The sequence below is a fragment of the Terrapene carolina genome, unplaced genomic scaffold (assembly GCF_002925995.2).
Source record: "Terrapene carolina triunguis isolate 2854851 unplaced genomic scaffold, T_m_triunguis-2.0 Scaffold558, whole genome shotgun sequence".
Lineage (NCBI taxonomy): Eukaryota > Metazoa > Chordata > Testudines > Emydidae > Terrapene > Terrapene triunguis.
The window spans coordinates 9,805,503-9,824,007 of NW_020664909.1; the positions used below are offsets into that span (position 1 = coordinate 9,805,503).

General features: G+C 42.2%; 1 protein-coding gene across 1 annotated transcript in view; it reads right to left on the reverse strand.

Annotated features, from left to right (window-relative positions):
* Positions 1-15,192, reverse strand: part of PROS1 (protein S) — a 42,546-nt gene extending 27,354 nt beyond the window's left edge. Inside the window, exons 1-7 of the mRNA XM_026659026.2 lie at positions 14,210-15,192; positions 12,385-12,409; positions 11,935-12,021; positions 8,619-8,741; positions 7,151-7,282; positions 5,241-5,366; positions 192-313 (exon numbers count right to left, since the gene is read on the reverse strand). Coding sequence (XP_026514811.1) covers positions 192-313; positions 5,241-5,366; positions 7,151-7,282; positions 8,619-8,741; positions 11,935-12,021; positions 12,385-12,409; positions 14,210-14,389 — 795 coding nt within the window. The 5' untranslated portion in view covers positions 14,390-15,192. The remainder of the gene's footprint in view (positions 1-191; positions 314-5,240; positions 5,367-7,150; positions 7,283-8,618; positions 8,742-11,934; positions 12,022-12,384; positions 12,410-14,209) is intronic.
* Positions 15,193-18,505: the final 3,313 nt, after the last annotated feature.

An 18,505-nucleotide genomic window follows, 5' to 3' on the forward strand; every position in this document is an offset into this window, starting at 1 on the left:
AATGATATCCAAATCCCCGTAAATTATACTGCTGAATTTGCTTTGTGAAGCATGCCCCAACTCAAAGCCTGCAGCATTTTCCCAGCAATTTTGAAACTGGCTTTGGTACTTTTCCTAATCTACCTCATCCTGTCATGGAGAAACACCCAACTCTGCAATTTCCCCAGCAAGCTCACATCGTGCAGTTTTACCTCACAGTGCTTCCTGTCCTTAGAAAGCTTGAACCCTTTCTTGCCATCACAATAGCAGGCATAGCTTCCTGGAGAATTTACACACTCTTGAGCACAAATGTTTTCAGCACATTCATCCACATCTGCAGTGAAACGGAAGCACATTGCATGAGACTTAGACTGAACAATCATTTAATGTTCTAAAGACAAGTACATTAAGTTAATGCAACAATGGGCAAGACAGTTCTGTATTGGAATGTGAATCCTGTCGGTGGTGGTGGTGGTGTATTAAAATATTAAAAGGCCCTCTCCAGGCTGAAATTTACATTGCCTTTTGGATGAACAACCCCAGCAAGTCTGATATGGAAACTGTGCAGTGAGCCAGGGCAAGGCTAAACTGATATATGAGATGCTACAAAGCTGAGCTGCATGGCTGAGAATTACAGAGCAATGCAGAAGAGCGGAGTTGACATAAATGAACTTCTGCCACCTGTCTATGGGTACTACCTGTTCTGGGCCACTCTCCTCTTGTTCCACCTAAGGTCTCACAAGCTGCAAGAGTTACTACAGTCCTAACAGTATACATGGCAATTGTGTGGAGCAGAAACAGAGGGTATGTCTACACTTACAGAGGTTTTGTGCTGTAAGTTTCACCGGTGATAGGGAACCGGTGAAAGTAAAGCGCTGGTTTGTGTACTCACTCAATTCCTCGGGCGTCAGAGAGTGTTTACACTACCAGCACTTCCATTGCTGATGAAAGCAGCGCTGTAGGGCAGCTATCCCACAGTGCAGCTCTCTCGATAGGTCTTGTGGGAAGGGGGGGGGGGATGAGCAGAAGGCATTCTGGGTCCCTGCTCAGTGCCCCATGCTACCCTGCTTCATGGTCCACGCTTCAGGAGCCCCATTACTTCCTTCTTTCTTCCGAGGCATTTTTTTTTTAAAACCTCCTGCTGTCTGGCTGTCTGTCTCCTTTCCCCACCACATCTACAAACAAAGGGAAAGGAAGCTTCAAACTTCCCGGGGCTTACACAGGGGGAGGGGTGGACGTCTATGCATCAGAGCAGCAGAGATGCTGACCAGAGTGGTCGCTTTTGGAACTGTGGGAAATCCTTCGGAGGCTAAAAGGTGTTTACACTGGTAGAACGTGTCTTCACTTTCACAGCAGCACAAAAAGAACAGCAGTAAGAGCTGTATGCCTCTCGTGAAGGTGGTTTTCTTTTTGCGGTGAAACTTCTGAGTTTCACCGCAAAAAGTCATTAACAAGAGTAGATGCTCCTGTGGTTTTAGCGCAAAAAAGGGACTTTTTGAGCTTTAAATAGTAAGTGTAGATATACCCAGAGTCTGTTTGCATCAGGCCAAAATCAGTTCTCTAGAGTCACATCTGAGGGAGAGGTACCTCCTCTGAGTAACGTAGTAATCTTCCCAAGCTGCAAAGCCCAGACAGTTCAAGTGGAGTCTATGGAGACCAACTTAGGCTGATTAAAAGCAAAAACCACTTGGCTATTAAGGAGCTAAACCCACTACCTTTTTCATGTTGTTGGCTATGTGCAATAAATAATGTAGAAAAGAAACGTTGTGTGAAAGGCCAATTTAATTGTTACATTTCTAATATGAAAACAAGCAAAATCTCTCATGAGGTGAGAGGCTTTGTAGGCATGAGCTAAGGGCAATGTATAAAGAAATTTTGCAATGCCGGTTCTGAAATGCCCTTTTGATGTAAATAAATGATAGTATTCTAGTAAATATATTTTAAAAACATGATTTGGTTTTGTAGCATGCTAGGTTTTTAAAAATTAAATTCAAGATCTCCTCTTTAAGCTCTACTTTATAAAGTGGTGAGCATAATGTATTGGGCAGAACCAGAAACTAGTTCCCAGGATTCCTGGCTTCGATTCTAGTACTTGACACTGACTCACTGAGTGACCTAGCACATGTCATTTAACCTCTCTGTGCCAGAGGTTCCCCATAATTTACATGGCAGATACTTCCTTGGTGTGTTGAGGGGACTAGACAACTAATACTTCTGAAGGGTTTTGAGATGCTTGGAGGAAAGGCACTATACCTATTAAAATGCCCAATCTTACTGTCTTTGCTGTTTGTTTAGTTGACCAAGGGCCTGTTTAGGAGAAACAGTCTGTTCAGGAAGGATAAAGATGTGTGGAGCTGAAGACACGATCAATATCTAAATTAAACTGTAGTGGGCTTACGTCATTCTTTAAAACAACTTCTATTGTGTTTTAAACCCCAGGTTTGATTCACCTCCAGGATTCTGACAATGCAAACTGTGGCCTCAGAACTGGTATGTCTGCTTGGAGGGCAAGAGGGTGCAGCAAGTGCTAGTCTCCAGGAAGACCTGCTTTGCCAGGGTGTCTGTAGTGGGCTGGTGCAGCCACACAAGTGGTCTGAGGGGGATGAGCAAAGTCAGTACTTATTCCAGTTTCTACTGGAGGGATGTTTATGAACCCTGACTGGATTTTACAGCTGCTTTCCATTCACAGAACCCCCAGAAGAGGGAGATGCTGATACTGCAGCAGCCTTCTCCGGGGGGCAAGGGAGGAGAATCCTACCTCCTCCCTTTGCAGCAGCTACCGCTATAGGCTCTGTGTTTGGGTATGCGTGTGTGTGTATGTAACTTTGACTTCACTGATCCACAGGAGTGAATCTGGCCCTTCAACATGACAATGGAAACATACATGTTGCCAACCTTCAGACAGGCTAAGCTGCTGTCCATCTGCACAACCCTGTCCTTAGACAGGATTTGGTGACTCATTTAATGTGGTTATAACAATTCTGAAAGCTTAGCAGCATTACATCCTTAGTAGGAAGTGAGACTCTGCTTTTGTTAATATCCTTAGTCTCACAACCTTTCAGGAACCCAATTTTAAAAGTAAAATTTACACTTAAGGAGAACCCCACACAACCTAAATGTACACCGGGGAGGGGGGGGAGTATTTAGGATTGTTCCTTGAAACCATAGTGTCTTTTTTATCCTAGTATACAGTTACAAATCTGTTAGTATCCTCTCTTTAATCCCACAGTAATTGGGCAAGGGTGAACAGATGTCTGATTATGAAATCCTTGCTATGGTGTAAAAGTTAAGGCACCAGACAGTTGCACATAAATACATGGAATAAAATGCTCACTGCCAGCAAAGAACTATTTTTAAGTCTTTATTTATTTATTTTTGGTGTGATAATAAAAAGGCAGTATCTGCAGGTCACCATTTGTGTTTACAGCACTCCCTGTGCTATAAAGAGCTTGTGTTAAACTGCAATCATGGCGAATTTCCTCCTAAGGTAAAGTCCTAAAAGTTCATTCTTTTTTTCACCAGTTGGAATTTCATTATTTCCACTGTATAGCAAACATTAAAGCTGGTGGAACGAATTAAAATGATCCAGAATCAAATCTGCAAATACTCAAATATTTTTTTTAAAAAAAGGCAAATTAGACATTTCAATATTTGTACAGTGCCTTTTCAGAGCTCTACCGCTAGCTAAATATATATATTCACCTTCAGCATGAATAGCTACGGTAACTTTCTCTGGAGGGACGCTTTCTCCCACATGCTGATTTCATAAAGAAATGTTCTTCTCTCCCTAGAAAATTTATGAAAGGACAATCTTCTTCTGACAACTCATATATTAGAGTGCATGGAGGAGGTGTAATGGGGGTGGGAGGAGAGGAATGGACCATTTTTAAATGACGGCCTCAGGTCCCAATTTTTTGAGAGTGAATCCCTCCAGTATTATATTTGCACCCTTTATGAAGAGTAGCCAGATTGACTCAATATCAATGAGCACCCAACGTTTGAATGATAGTGACACAAAATGGGGTGATTAATATACCCCTAGAAGAGGGTAGAAAGTTGTTTGATATGTTCTAGCAATTGTAACAGCCCTGGTTGAGATTCCCCTGCTGGATCCTCACCAGGCTGCTGTGCTAGACCCACTTGCTGGGCCTGTGCGCCTTGACGCCCCCTATGATCACAGGGTAGGCTCCAGCTACAATCTCTGGCTGCAGACTCTCTGGCACACTTCTTGGGCACAAACTCTCTGTCTCATACCCCTGCATGGAGGATGGACCCCACCGCCCAGCTGCACAAGGCCCTTAGCACGAGTGCTGACCCCCAATACACTTCAGTAGCATAAGCAAAACCCTTCCCTAGAGCTCATCTTGTGAGTAGTCAGCCACTGGTTTATAGTTCACCCTTTCAGAAACACGTGATAATTAAAGCAAACAACACAGACTTCGCAGACGGATTTCTAAACCGCTCACTCTTTACTTTAGACAGCACAAGAGATGTACAGATCTAGGCAAAACAACGAACACCTGTATGCCATTCCTCAGTTTCCTCACCACCCTTGAGCATTCTTTGGGATTTCAGCTGGAATCTTTCCAGGGCTCCTAGTCCCCTGTATTGAATCTCATTCCCCCAGCTCAGGGCTTCTTTCCCTGGCCCCTGCAGTTAGTATCCTTCGCCTCCAGTTGATCTGGTAATCAAAAAGCTTCCCTTCTGAGTCCCTCCTCAGCTTTTGGGTACATCTACCAAAAAAAAAAAAAAACCGCAGCAGAGAGACTCAGAGCCCGGGTCAACTGACTCAGGCTTGGAGGGCTAAAGAGAGCAGTGTAGATGTTTGGGCTCAGGTTGACCCTCCAGTCTACACTGCTATTTTCAGCCCCGAAGTACAAGCCTGAGTCAGTTTGACCTGGGCTCTGAGATGGGTGTACCCTTTGAGTTTGTAAACCCCCACTCTGACACATCCTGTGTCTTTGTTCCCTTCCACTGCTCCAAACCCCACTCTCTGCAAAGCACATAAGATAACTGGATTGTCTAAACTTTAGCCAGCCCATTGTTCTAAGGTGCTCCCATTTGAATGGGAACTGTTTTAAGTTAACAACTCTCTATTGTCCTTGACATGGGAGAAATGGTAGCAGATGGCTGATTCCATGTTCATGGAGGCATTTAATGATGCAACAATTTCATAAAATCAACTAGAATTTGTAAGTTTCATATAGACAGATTTCCCAAATTGTCACAGCAGTTATTTAAAATAAACCAACACCCTTTACCTTCACAATTCTTTGAAGTTGAATTATATGTGTAGCCTTCCGCACATTCACATTTATATTTGCCAGGGTAGTTCTTGCACTGTGCTGTCCCACAGACGTTTGGATGTATCATACATTCATCCCAGTCTACAAATTCAGAAGTGTTACTGAGAATAAAGTTTTTCTCATGACATTTTACCCTGCCTCAAGATTGTAAGGGCAAAAAAAAAAAAAAAAGGCTCACAATTCTGGCAGATCTTGCTAGGTTTGGCATAGTCTCCTTTGTAAGGGAGACTTCCAGAGGATTTTGCAAGAAATTTTACCTTGTCCCCAAGTGAAGTCTCCTTCTGCATACCTTGATACTCTGTAGGCTGTACTATGGATCCAAGGAAAAGGGACAAGTGTGTCAGAGGTTGAAGGGGAAAAAAGTAGCACAAATGTGTTTACTATAATGCTCTGTTCATCATCATTCCTGATTGACAGCTAGATTGTGCAGCTGTTACTCATATTGGTGAGCCCTAATTAATGGCAGGTAACCTCTCTGGCATCAAGACTACTTGTGTGAATAAGGGCTCACCAACATGAGCCAGGGGGGTGCACGATCTAGCTCTAAAGGATTAAAAGTATATGAACAGGCTCTGTTCAACCAACTTGTGAGCCTGCATTTGTCAGACTGCAGTATTGCAATGGGATTATATAGGAGTCATGATGTCATTGATTATTTGCGTCCACAAAAGTACATGCACTAAACAGAAGCCCAGTGAAAGCCAGCCTGAAGGTCTGTCCCTTTATATCCTCTGACGATGGTATCCATACCAGTTAGTACAGTTCAACAGAAAAGTTTTGAATAGTAAAGAAATGCAATACTAGGAATGAGGTAAGCTATTTTCTTGCCAAAATGCCATCACATTTTTCTGCTAACTATATTAACACATGGCCTTTACCTGGAATTTTATTCCAAAATAAAGACTTAAATCTATAGTCAATGAAAAGGCCTTTGGGCAGGGCCGGTGCAACCCATTAGACGACCTAGGCGGTCACCTAGGGTGCTAGCATTTGGGGGGCGGCATTTCGGGTCCTTCGGCGGCGACCGGATCTTCGGCCGCCCTGGTCGTCGTCGGCATTTAGGCGGAGGGAGCTGGGGTAGGGGGGCGCGGGGAGGGCCGCCTGCAGCAAGTGTGGAGGGGGGCGGCACGTAGGGGAACTGCCACATGGCTCCCCAGGCTGGGGGGAGCTGCTCCGGGGGGGTGGCCCTCAGGGCGGGTGGGGAGCTGCCATGGGGGGGCACCCTGGAAGTTTCGCCTAGGGCGTGAAACATCCTTGCACCCTTCCTGCCTTTGGGCTACACCCTGAAAGTAATTATAGTGATGCAATGCAGCACAAGCCTTTCCCTATATAAAGAGTAGGATGACTAGATAGCCAGTGTGAAAAATCAGGACAGGACTGGGAGGTAATAGGCACCTATATAAGACAAAGCCCCAAACATCAGGACACCCTAATAACGCTCATCCTCAGAATTCATTAATATTTTCCTTTCAAGTGAAGAAAACCCAAACTCAGAGAGTGAAATCCAATCAAAGCTACAGATTTTCACAAACTGTGTTTCCAGCTAAGAAGGTTAACTGCCCTTCGCATTCTAGAAACTTGACTTGGGCTATGAAATTGGTTTAAGTCTGGGGTTTGTGACCCAAGCCCAGGTTTCATTAATTAACTAGCTTGGGTTCATGTAAAAAGGCTTACACAACCCTAGTAGTGAACTAAGTTGGGCATATCAATGGGAATCAAATATACATTAGATGGCAGAATTTGGCTCGAAATAGGAATGGAAAATTTAAAGGGACAGTAGCTATAGTTCAGCCTAAATTCTTTAATTGGTAGTATCCAAACATAATTTCTTTTCATACAATGATGTTTTAAGTGTCCTTTCTTACCTTTGCAGTCCTGTTTATTTGGAAGTATATAGTATCCATTGTCACAGGAACAGCGGTAGCTTCCAGGAACATTAGTACAGCTGTGGCTACAACCTCCATTTTTATTTGCTGGGTCTTCGCATTCATTTATATCTAGAAGGTGTAACAGAATATATCCGTGTTCACACCCATACACTATTGTAGTAACTTCTGTACAAGTTATGTCTTGTGAAGTATCATTTAAAAACTCATAATTTGCTGATCAGTAATATGATGGCAGTAGCATTATATGTGAAGTTATAAACTGAAATCATGACTAAAATATATTTTCCAGATAAATTTGGGGAGTGGTCAAATCAGTCCCTCTGAGATAAAAGGCAAGCTGATGCCTCAGCCAGGTGTACACAAGGCTGATGGACAATTACCAGCAAAGTGGCCATTCTTTGGCAGGAAAGAGGGCAGGGGCAAAAATTTTCATCTTAGCAAAGAAATGGCATGGAGTTTCCTTCGACACAGGTGAGAGAACTTTGCTTTGAATCTAATATAGTTTGTTAAGTTAGGGCAGGTCTTCACTACGGGGGGGGGGGGGTCAATTTAAGATACGCAAATTCAGCTACGCGAATAGCGTAGCTGAATTCGACGTATCGCAGCCGACTTACTCCGCTGTAGGGATGGCGGCAAAATCGACCTCTGCGGCTTCCCGTCGACGGCGCTTACTCCCATCTTCGCTGGTGGAGTAAGAGCGTCGATTCGGGTTGGGACGTGACAAATCGATCCCCGAGAGGTCGATTTCTACCCGCTGATTCAGGCGGGTAGTGTAGACCTAGCCTTAGTCACCAGTAGCATTTTATCTTTATTTTTCTTGTAAACGTGTCTGACTTTTATCTTTCATTACTTGTACTCACTTAAGATCTCTCACTCTTTGTAGTTAATAAACTTGTTTTATTCTTTTATCTAATCCAGTGTGTTCAAATTGAATTGTCTGGGTAATTTCATTTGGGGTAAAAAGTTGTGCATGTAATTTCCTTAAAGGAATAATGGACTCAATGTATCTGTACTGTCCAGGAGAGGGCTGGGCAGTACAGGACATATGTTTCTGAGCGGAAATCTGAGATTGGGAGTGTGTTGGGATCACCCTGTGGTAATCTTTAAGACTGATAAGCGCCAATTTGTGGCTGGCTGGCTGCAGCACATACAGACATAGCTGGGGGCAGTTTGTGAGCAGTCCAGGTTAGAGGCTACAGCCGCAAGGCATTGTGAAGGACATCCCCATCCCCGGGTTACAGACCTGGGGTGACATAGCAACTCATTGGTCTGGATTGTGGCCTGGTATGTCACAGAAGGGGAGCGGGGGAGCCCAAGAAATCTTAATCTAAGAGAGGCTATTTGCTGCCTCATTTATCTATTTAAAGATATGGTATTGTTAATAATGCTCTAATTTCAGCCATAGTAACAGATACTACCATCATAGTCACAATATGGACTGTACCTTCTTCACATCTCTCTCCTTGCCAGCCTGGTTTACAGACACACGTGTATCTGGCTTGCCCATCGATGCATTCCGTATAGCCATCTTCATTGCATGGCAGAGGGCTACATTGGTTTGAAATTTCTGTGTGTGCAGAGGGGAAAAGATCAGGGGGGGGAAAAGTTTATTTTTACGCTCCGCCTTTCCATAATCTTGTTTTCTTCCTCCTTTCCTCTGATAGTCACCATTCACAAGAAAGAAAAAGCTTGCCACACAAGAAAAAGCATCCACATAGCACGTCCTTCTATTAATTCTGCCCAGAGGTAAGTTACTTCAAAAGTTACAACACACTTTGTCACCTTTGGCAGCTAGTCCAAAGACAACATTACCAGTTATGGATCAGCAACATTTTCCCCCCACCAAGAGAAGACAATTATAAAATGAATGGCTCATGGGAATTGGTATACAGTGCTTGTTACTACCGGGTGCAATCTGGCCCAGGTTGGTAATAGCAGCAAGCCACTACCAAACGATGGCTCTTCAGTGGCATAAGTAAATTAACCTAGAGGTCTCAGTTCAGTTCTTAGTAAATAGCTGTCTGCATCATCAATCATCATCCCAGTTGTCTCAGCAGAGGCCAAGGTCTGAAAGGTACAGAGACCAATTCCTTTGTCATGCTAGAGGTCGTACATTTGTGTGGAAGCTTATACCTCTGCTGCCTGTCCTGTATATGCTCCATTGACAAACTGGCAACTTCACTTCCCAGTGCTAGCCAACTTGCAGCTTTCACCAACTTTAAATTCACTTACAAAAATAAAAAATTGGAGCATGCAGAGGAATCGAGAACGCTCTGTGCATCCCTGTGTAGCAATGTAAAGCAAGGTACAACATGTCTACTACAGGAAGAACGCAGAGCCTATTGTTTTCCCCTGTACTCCCCTAAGTTGGTAGGTAAGTTTATACTTCAACTATTTTCCCCACTTTCTTTGCCTTACATCAACATGCTGGGGTGCTTAATGAGTTTATTCTTGCTTCAGTTTGTAAATATGGGAGACGTTGAAAAAATTAATCTGTAAATCTATCAGCAAATGTCTTGCTCCTACTTTGGGATTACATATTTGTGAAGAGTGGGCCTGTAGCTTTTTGAGGCTTGCTTTTTAAAATGTGGGGTTTTAAAACACTAGTAATAATTAGGGTGACCAGATGTCCCGATTTTTGGGTCTTTTTCTTATATAGGCTCCAATTACTTCCCAACCCCTGTCCTGATTTTTCACATTTGCTGTCTGGTCACCCTAGTAATAATAGAAAGAGAAGGAAAAAAGGGATTGGTTATATCAGATGATTCAGAACAGTGAATTGGATGGCTACCATCATATTATATGGACCCAAACCTGCAGTGCCCCCATTGACTTGAACATGCTCATAAGAACTGAAAAGCTGGGCTCTATAGTGTCTTACAAGAAAAAAATCTGTTCTATTTTTTTAGCCTGTTGTAAAGCAGAAAGTTACATAATCTTATTTTGTTTGCATATTTCTCAATTACATCCAGCGGCAACTGGTCATTGAGTGGCTGATGTAGGTGAGCCCCACTGATTATGTCACACCACAAAAAGTGTATAGCACCTATAGAAAGGCTGCTACATTGCAGGGTGCAGTATTACCTGCTGCAAATAGATGACTCCAGCTACAGGCAGAAGAGGGTGCAGGCACAGGGAAGGGAATATGGCCAATGAGTGGCTAACACAGATTAACTTCACAAAAGCAAGCTATGGGACTCTCTACATATTCTTCCTGCAGCCAAAGACTTTCCTTTCTGCCTCTCTCCTTCTGTTTCCTTAGGTCCAACAACAAGTGAGCTTGGTGGGCAGGAAGTGTGTGGATGGAGGGGAATTAAGAGGGAAGGGTGTTCCTGAGCAAGAGGAGATTCGGTAGAAGGAAGAGAACACTGGGAACTTATGGGGGTTCTGAGCCTGGGGAGGATAAGTTGAATTGGCAGGGGTGAATGTGGGGTGAATGGAAGGAATGAGGTGAATTGGGCGGGGGGAAGAGGGGTGAGGAAAGAGATAATAGGGTGAATTGATGAATGACAGTGTGAGTGTGGGTGAATTGGTGGAGGAAGATAAGAGGGTAAGGGATAGATTGGAGGGGGAGAGAGAAAGCAATGTGACCATAATAAAACAGAGGGGACACCATTCTAGAAGATGGAGTGTGGTGGAAGAGGGAAGTGAGGGCTCCCTATTCTGTCCACTGTCTCCTCCTCCCCCATTCACCACCAAAACCCTCCTCATGACAACTCCTCATGGCAGTGACCCAGACTGCAGTGGAAAGGTAAGAAGGTCACTGGGAAGATCATGGTACCTGCATCCCCCCCACTCACCAGCCACCACTGACTACACCAGATCTCACAAACCACCTGTCTCTTGACCAACACAGACACGTTCTGTGCTGCCGTATCCTGGTCTGTTAGAAACGAAGACCTCTGATTAGGCGAGACAATCATTCTCATTCTTTTTTAATGAAAGGCACAGTACATAAGTTCACACATCTGGGGACAGAGGTCAATACTAAGTATAGTACAATAAAAAAAAAGTTGGGCAAAACTGCCTGACTAAAGCAGGTGGATCTATGTTGACTTTAATGGAGTACATCCATTCACAGGTGAATTTGGCCTGTAGTCTGTAAACTCACTAACAATCCTGTCCCTCCCCTCAAAAAAGCCTGTTCCATCCTTCTCCCATCCACACCCAACAACCCTCCAGGTTCACTCCAGGCTCCTTCCCTGTCCCCCAGCTCCACTGTCATCCCTGACACCCCCAAGCCTTTGCACTGCTTATGACGGGTGCAGGAAATATAGTTCTGTATTGTAATTTAAATGAATTACTCCAAATTCTATATTAATATGCCCAGTAAGGAATCTATTTGTCAAAATTTTTTTACCAGAATCTTTTTTTGGGTCTGTATTGTTACAGACATACTTGCTGACAGATATTTTGAAATAAATTACCAAAATAATTGAAACGGTCATGATTATATTGTGTTATTTTGACAAATAAAATATGCAGAATTTTAAAATACTGTGTGCAGAATTTTTAATATTTTGGCGCAGAATTCCCCCGGAGTATTACTCAAGAGTGAGAGTAAACTCTACTATTTTGAATGTAATTTTACTTTCTAGATAACTGTATTAGGAGTTTAAAATACTAGTTTCTCTTTTCTTACTAGGTGGACTGCTCTGGGGGGTGAGGGGGGGGAGAGTGTATGTTTAAACTCAAATCAGTATTAGATACACCATAACTCTGTCTCAGTACTGTTTGTGAAATTTATATCAAATTCTTACCTTTCACACAGGTTCTCAGGTCAGTTGAGGAATCTGGAATAACATCAGTAACCTTGAAAATCCCTGCTCGATGGGAGCCGAGGCAGCCTGTAAATACAAACCAACACAATCTGCTTATGGGCCAAACACCCATTTAAACTGAAATCATCACAACGGAAATTAAGCACTGCACCTTCAAAGAGCCTATTCTCACAGTTTGAGCTAGAAAACCAGTGGACACATTAAGGACACCTGATCACAGCCTCACATTCTGAATGGCTCAGTCAGGTTCTAACTATACAGAAGAGCTTGTGAGCTACTAGACATCAGAATTCAAAAGAAAAACACCCAGCTATTGCAACTTATAGTATGCAAGTGGGAAGAAAGCCCTCAGTATCATATAAACTGTATGATAAAATACAGCACACAAGGAGGTGTGTTTTTTATGGGTTGACGGGGATTGGTACTTACTTAAATATTTGGGGTAAAAATATTCCTGTAAAAAGAATAAGAGAAGTTTAGTAAGTTTTAAAATAATTGGAATTATTATAAAATGTTAACTAGACATTTACTGAAAGGTATTTGTGCTGTAATTGAAAAAGGAGAAGAAAGAAAGAAGAGGTCCATCAATTATCATTTTTATTCATCTATGGAATCAACTAGGAATCTTCTATAAAACTTGCTTTTAGAATCAAACACAGGGCTCCAGATTACCAGAGGGAGGGAGGGGCAGAAAAAAAAATAGGGGAGGAATCCTCTCCCTTTATGGTTCTGCTCTCCAAGTTGGAGATTAGGATTCAGCAGGGAATAGCATTTCTCTCCCTGTGTCAGAGAGGGAGAAAGGACCAGTCTGTCCTTTGCTGAGTCAGCGCACACTATGGAGGCCCCAAAAATCAAGAGGTGCAAAATTGTTCTTTGTATTGTTTGTGCCTAAAAGTCCTGTACAGGGTGGCAGTCTGAGTCAAACTTTACAGGCAGATAAGATCTAAAAGAGAAGTAATTCAGACTTTTCAAAGGAATCTTGACCTGTCTTTTTGTAGACACAAGTGCCTGATTTGCAGGTGCAGTCAGATATTTGGATGCCTAGAAGGAGATTTTCAAAGGCATAAAAGGCAATTAATGGGAGCTGGACATATAACTGTCCTTTCTGCCTTTGAAAATCTCCCCCCTCCCATATGGCAAGATTGTCACCCAAAATTAATCCTGGAAACAAAATTGCATCTAATAATGATAGGTAATAAAAATCTAGCTTTGAACATGTATTTATATTGAAAATGAAATGGAAAAATGTTTTGGCTTTTTATTTAACTAAGTGATTAATAATACTGCACTCTTATGTGGTATTTTTTTTTAAAATAAAAACTATAACCATAACAGTCTAACACTAAAAGTAGCCCAATAGCCTGTGCTATTTGATCAAAGGCAGATCATGCAAACAATACAGACTTTATTTACAACCAAAAATAAGATAATTCATTTTCTAACTTTATAACAGATTAATGTCCATTCTGTAATGCAAATTTAATGCCTCAAACATTTAACATTGTAGATCCAGTGTGGTGTGCATGAACTCAGGCACTAGAATCTTGTACTTAGAAGAAAGTCCTTCAGCAAGGGTGCCCAATATCTTTATGATAAAAATGGCTGCACCAGTAATTTGTTAGGAGAGCGAGGGCCATACTCAGGGCTGGTCTACACTGGGGGGGGGGGAATTGATCCAAGATACGCAACTTCAGCTACGCTATTCAGTCGAAGTATCTTGGATCGAATTACCTGAGGTCCAGACGGCGCGGGATCAACGGCCGCGGCTCCCCCGTCGACTGCACTACCGCCGCTCGCTCTGGTGGAGTTCCAGAGTCGACGGTGAGCGCGTTCAGGGATCGATATATCGCGTCTTAACGAGACGCGATATATCGATCCCGGATAAATCGATTGCTACCCGCCGATACGGCGGGTAGTGAAGACGTACCCTTAGATGTTTTGTTCTGCAAGTAGTCTCTTTGTAGAATTCTCATTTCAGGCCAATGGGTGTTCCATGCATGGAGTGCTGGGAAATTTGTGCCTTTAAAAAAAAAATCAAAAGAAAGTACACACAGCCATACTTTGTGCATCTGCTGTCTTCCTTAATAGGTAATGTGCATATGCACTGGGCTGGCACTCTGCACATGGAAGAATTTCACTCTTGGTCTGAATGCTTTTTAGCCCTGCTATATAGAAACCTATACATTTCCAGATTTTTTCTTCCTCCTCTGCACAAAACTGTTCTCCAGTTCTCAAATGCTCATCAAATTCTTACCGTTTCAGGATTATTTTCAAATATTTCTCTGGCTTCTTCTTTATTGCACAGTTCTTCAATGCATTCTCTTTCTAAATTTCCCTTCTTACTTTCTTCCATAAAAGAATTGGCTCGACGTTTCCTAACCAGGAACTCAGAGGCATACTGCTGAGACAAAACTTTGTAGAACCAAACAAACATTTTTCACATTGTACAGCTCAGCAATGTGGTAGGGTAAAAATTAATTTAGAGTGAGGTGCTAGAACAAAAATCAGAATTCAGTTGGTAGTCATGCTGTAGCCATGTGCAGCATTGTCAGGCAATGTGGGAGAGAGGAAGGATATTTCAGGATTGGTTTATCTGTGTGTTAGTTGCCTAAATAAATAAATAAATCCTGATTAACATTTACAGGGATTCTTAGATCTCTTTGTACAAAGCCATGCCCAGAGCATCATTTAAATGTCACTGTGTTAACGGAAAACATTGTTTTAATCCTGGGTATTCTAAAAAAAGGGAGAGACTTGACTGGCAGGATGAAAAATTATGCGGAATCTTACAATATGTTAGAGTAACCTGTTTTAATTACATAGAAGTAAGGTATTCTGTGAACCACTTATTTTATATGAGGCCATAAGTGCTTTTTGTAAGCCAAGAGATGCCTGCTAATACTTCTGAAGTACTTTATGAATACTTCACAACCTAAGGTGAACAACCCAGTACACAACGCAAAATCTCAGGAGATGACGCTAGTGGCACAGCTTGAAAAATGTTTGGGCTGATGTTGTGAAAGGAAATTCATGTCCCTCTACAAATGTTAATGGAGATAATTACGGACAACCTACATATTTTATAGGTGTAATGCTGCATGTGTATCACTATTTACTTTTTGCACATCTCTGTGTTGCTCTTACTACTGACTTTTAATTTTAAATGTCTTGTGAATAAATGAGTTAGTTGGAGAATATTTTGTTGTAGCAATAATCACTATTCTACTGGGACCTGATTCAAAGTGGAAAGACTCCCACTGATTTCAATGAGTTTTGAATCAAGCTCTTAATACATTCCTCACATGGTACTGCAGATACAGCATCTAAATTAGACTAGGGTTTTTCTGTTGCTGTATTTGGTTTTGGCTGTTCCTAGTTAACAAGAAAGATATGGAAAAAGACCTGGAAAAAGTCCAAGTCATAGGGTTAGAGGGTGAGGCTGACATGTTAGCTGATGGGCACAACAGTTCTATATCTGCATTGCACTAATTAGCATTTTCACAATTTACCTTATCAGATTAGAATGAACATATGAGGCCTGCCGTGCATAATCAGACAGGATGTCCATAATATTCATCACTGTCCTATGAGAATCAGTTCAGGCAGATGTAACTTATGGTCAGACAGAGGATTGTATTGATTATCTGAAATCTTGATGCACTAGCATGTATATGCCAGCAATGGTGAGCATCCCATTGTTTATACACTGCTAAATAGACTAACAGAAGAGTGCAACTGATATGATGCATTAGCAAGAGTGTTGTGTACCTTCCCATTGAAACAACATTTATCCTTTGCTATGGATTGCTCTCGGGTGGAATGCCTCAAACACAATACTACAGCTAGTCTATTAAATATAAGGAATGCAACTGAGGGGCTCACAATAGCTGCATCAGTGGATATCATATCAAATGTAGGCATCTCTCACAAGAACTTCCTCATTGTATTTGTTCTGCTTTTTGTTGCATGGGCTTGTGGTTCACACTGAAGATTTAAGTTAGCATAACTGGCTTCTACCTCACCTTAATTTTAACAAGATATTGAGGGCAGGGCAAAGGTGCACAATGGACCAGCTGTCCTACACCTCTGAAGTATGAGACAGGCTTTTCTCTCAGTGATCAGCTAGCAATTCTGGCTGGCATGGAACTGGCCACAGTATTTCATTTCTTCCACCTGCATAGTGATCCATTTGTAGATGTTACAAGACCAGTGAAGAAAAATCCTGAAGGGTGAAGAATCGCACATACAGCACTGTTAAGATGATGGAAAAGTTTTCCCCAGGAAGGAAAGTTCATGTTGTGAAAAAACATCCCACATGTGTGAAACCTTTATGCTTAATCTGTGCCACTTTGTATTTAACTCAGCCACTCTGGTTTCTTTCTCCAGACCTGAAGAGGAGCTCTGTGAAGCTCAAAAGCTTGTCTGTTGTACCAGAAGTTGGTCCAATAAAAGCTATTACTTTGCCTATCTTGTCTCTCTCTAATCAAAGATGGCCATTTGAGCCATCCATAAAGATAGAGTGGTGCAGCAGCTTTGCACGTAGAGGGACAAAATGTAGTGGCTGAAAGAGATCAAGACTCAGTAATAATAAAATTGTGTATGTTAAGAATAATCACAGAGGGCTTTAAAAAGTTTCATATGGGCGGATTCCCCATAGCAACAACCTTCCAATTCCAGTAACCGCTACTGTGTAAATAAATTGTTAGGTAATGCTAATCCACTGTAATCTGGCAATACAGCATACGGTAGCTGCTGTTGGTAGCCCTTCTATACACAACAGTTGGGTTAATTTCTTTTTTAATATGTTTAATATGTAATGTTCCCTATTACTTTTAACAATGACAGATTGTTCACTTCCACCAAAAGGTCTGATCCTACTCCCTCTTTTTGTGATTTCCTGTGCTTCCTCTCTCCCCCTCTCCCCCCCCCCCCATATTTTTATTGGAGTGTAAGGAACGTGTATTAGTTTATCTGCTAAACAGGTCTTTCTTTACATGCATTCTGCTGTTTCATTAAAAAAAATCCTTATCTATACTGCATGTTTGATTACTGGAACTCAAATTATCTCGTGACTCTGTCAAACAAAAAGTGAATATAATAGGCCTGATCAAACTACAACTGAAGTCCATTGAGATTCTTGCTATTGATGTCAATAGGCACTGGATGGGCCGTGATTATCTAACAATTATTTATCAGGTGCTTATTTAGAAATAGTACTGTTGAAAGAAATAAAAACACAGGACCAGATTCACTGGTTCACTCCATTTATGCTTCTGGTGCTGCAAAGCAGCCATAAATCTGGCTTAAATGGGCTGGTTAAGAAGGGTTTACAGTTGTTTTGTGTCACCAAAGGAACACAAAGCAACAGTAGTGTACCTGTGATTTGGCCCACAAGTGCTAAAAAATATATATATATATTAAACATAGTGCTACTGCAGAAAGTGGAGCTAAATCAGTGATATAGCTGCCATGTAGCAATTAACTCCTTACTTTCAAGAATCAGATTTTTATTAAATGCATTAGTAATATGTGAACCAGTAATGGAACCCCTACATACAGAGGTTTTCCCATCTCCAGGCACATGCAAAGTAAATCTCTTTTCATTTGTTATTCTTTCATTAGGCTATGCAAATAAGATACCTGTTTTTATATGTAACTGAACATGTGTAAATGTATGTTTAGATCACGCAATTTAGATCTCGACTCTTGAAAACTGGTCCCAAAATGTCTTGAAGAAAAATATTGTTTTCTTTTGAACAAGTTTAACAGGTATTTGTTGTTACTCTGTTTCGCACTGACAGTTTACTTCTTGTCATCCAGTATATCGAATTAAATATAGCCACTGCCCTGAAGAATTTACAGTCTACTGCCCAGTCCTGCCATAGGACCAGTGCAGACATCTCCATTCTAGCACATGGGTCTCACATGACTTTGGTGCAAATGTCTGCTCATGTCGATCTGACTACAGGATGGAAGGCTTTAAAGGCAGAGGCACAGACTGCCTCATAGTTAGGGCCCTACCAAATCCATGGTGCATTTTGGTCAATTTCATGGTCATAGGCTTTAATAAATCATAAATTTCATGATTTCAGCTATTTAAATCTGAAATTCACAGTGTTGTAATTGTAGAGGTTCTGACCCAAAAAGGAGTTGTCGGGGGGGGGGGGTCACAAGATTACTGTAGGGGGGTTGCAGTACTGCTACCCATACTTCTGTGCTGCTGCTGGCAGTGGTGCTGCCTTCAGAACTGAGCAGCTGGAGAGTGGCGGCTGCTGGCCGGGAGCCTAGCTCTGAGAGCAAAGCTGGCACCAACAGCAGCACAGAAGTAAGGATGGCATGGTATGGTATCATAGGTGCCGGCTTCCTCTGGGCCCGGCCACCCCCTAAACCCCAGCCACGTCCTGCCTCTTCCTGCCCCTGCTCCTCCCCATGTCCCCTGAACATGCCCCATCCTTGCTCCTCTCCCTCCCAGAGCCTCCTGCATGCCGTGAAACAGCTGATCGTGGCAGGTGGTAAGCACTGGGAGGGAGGGGGAGGAGTTGATCAGCGG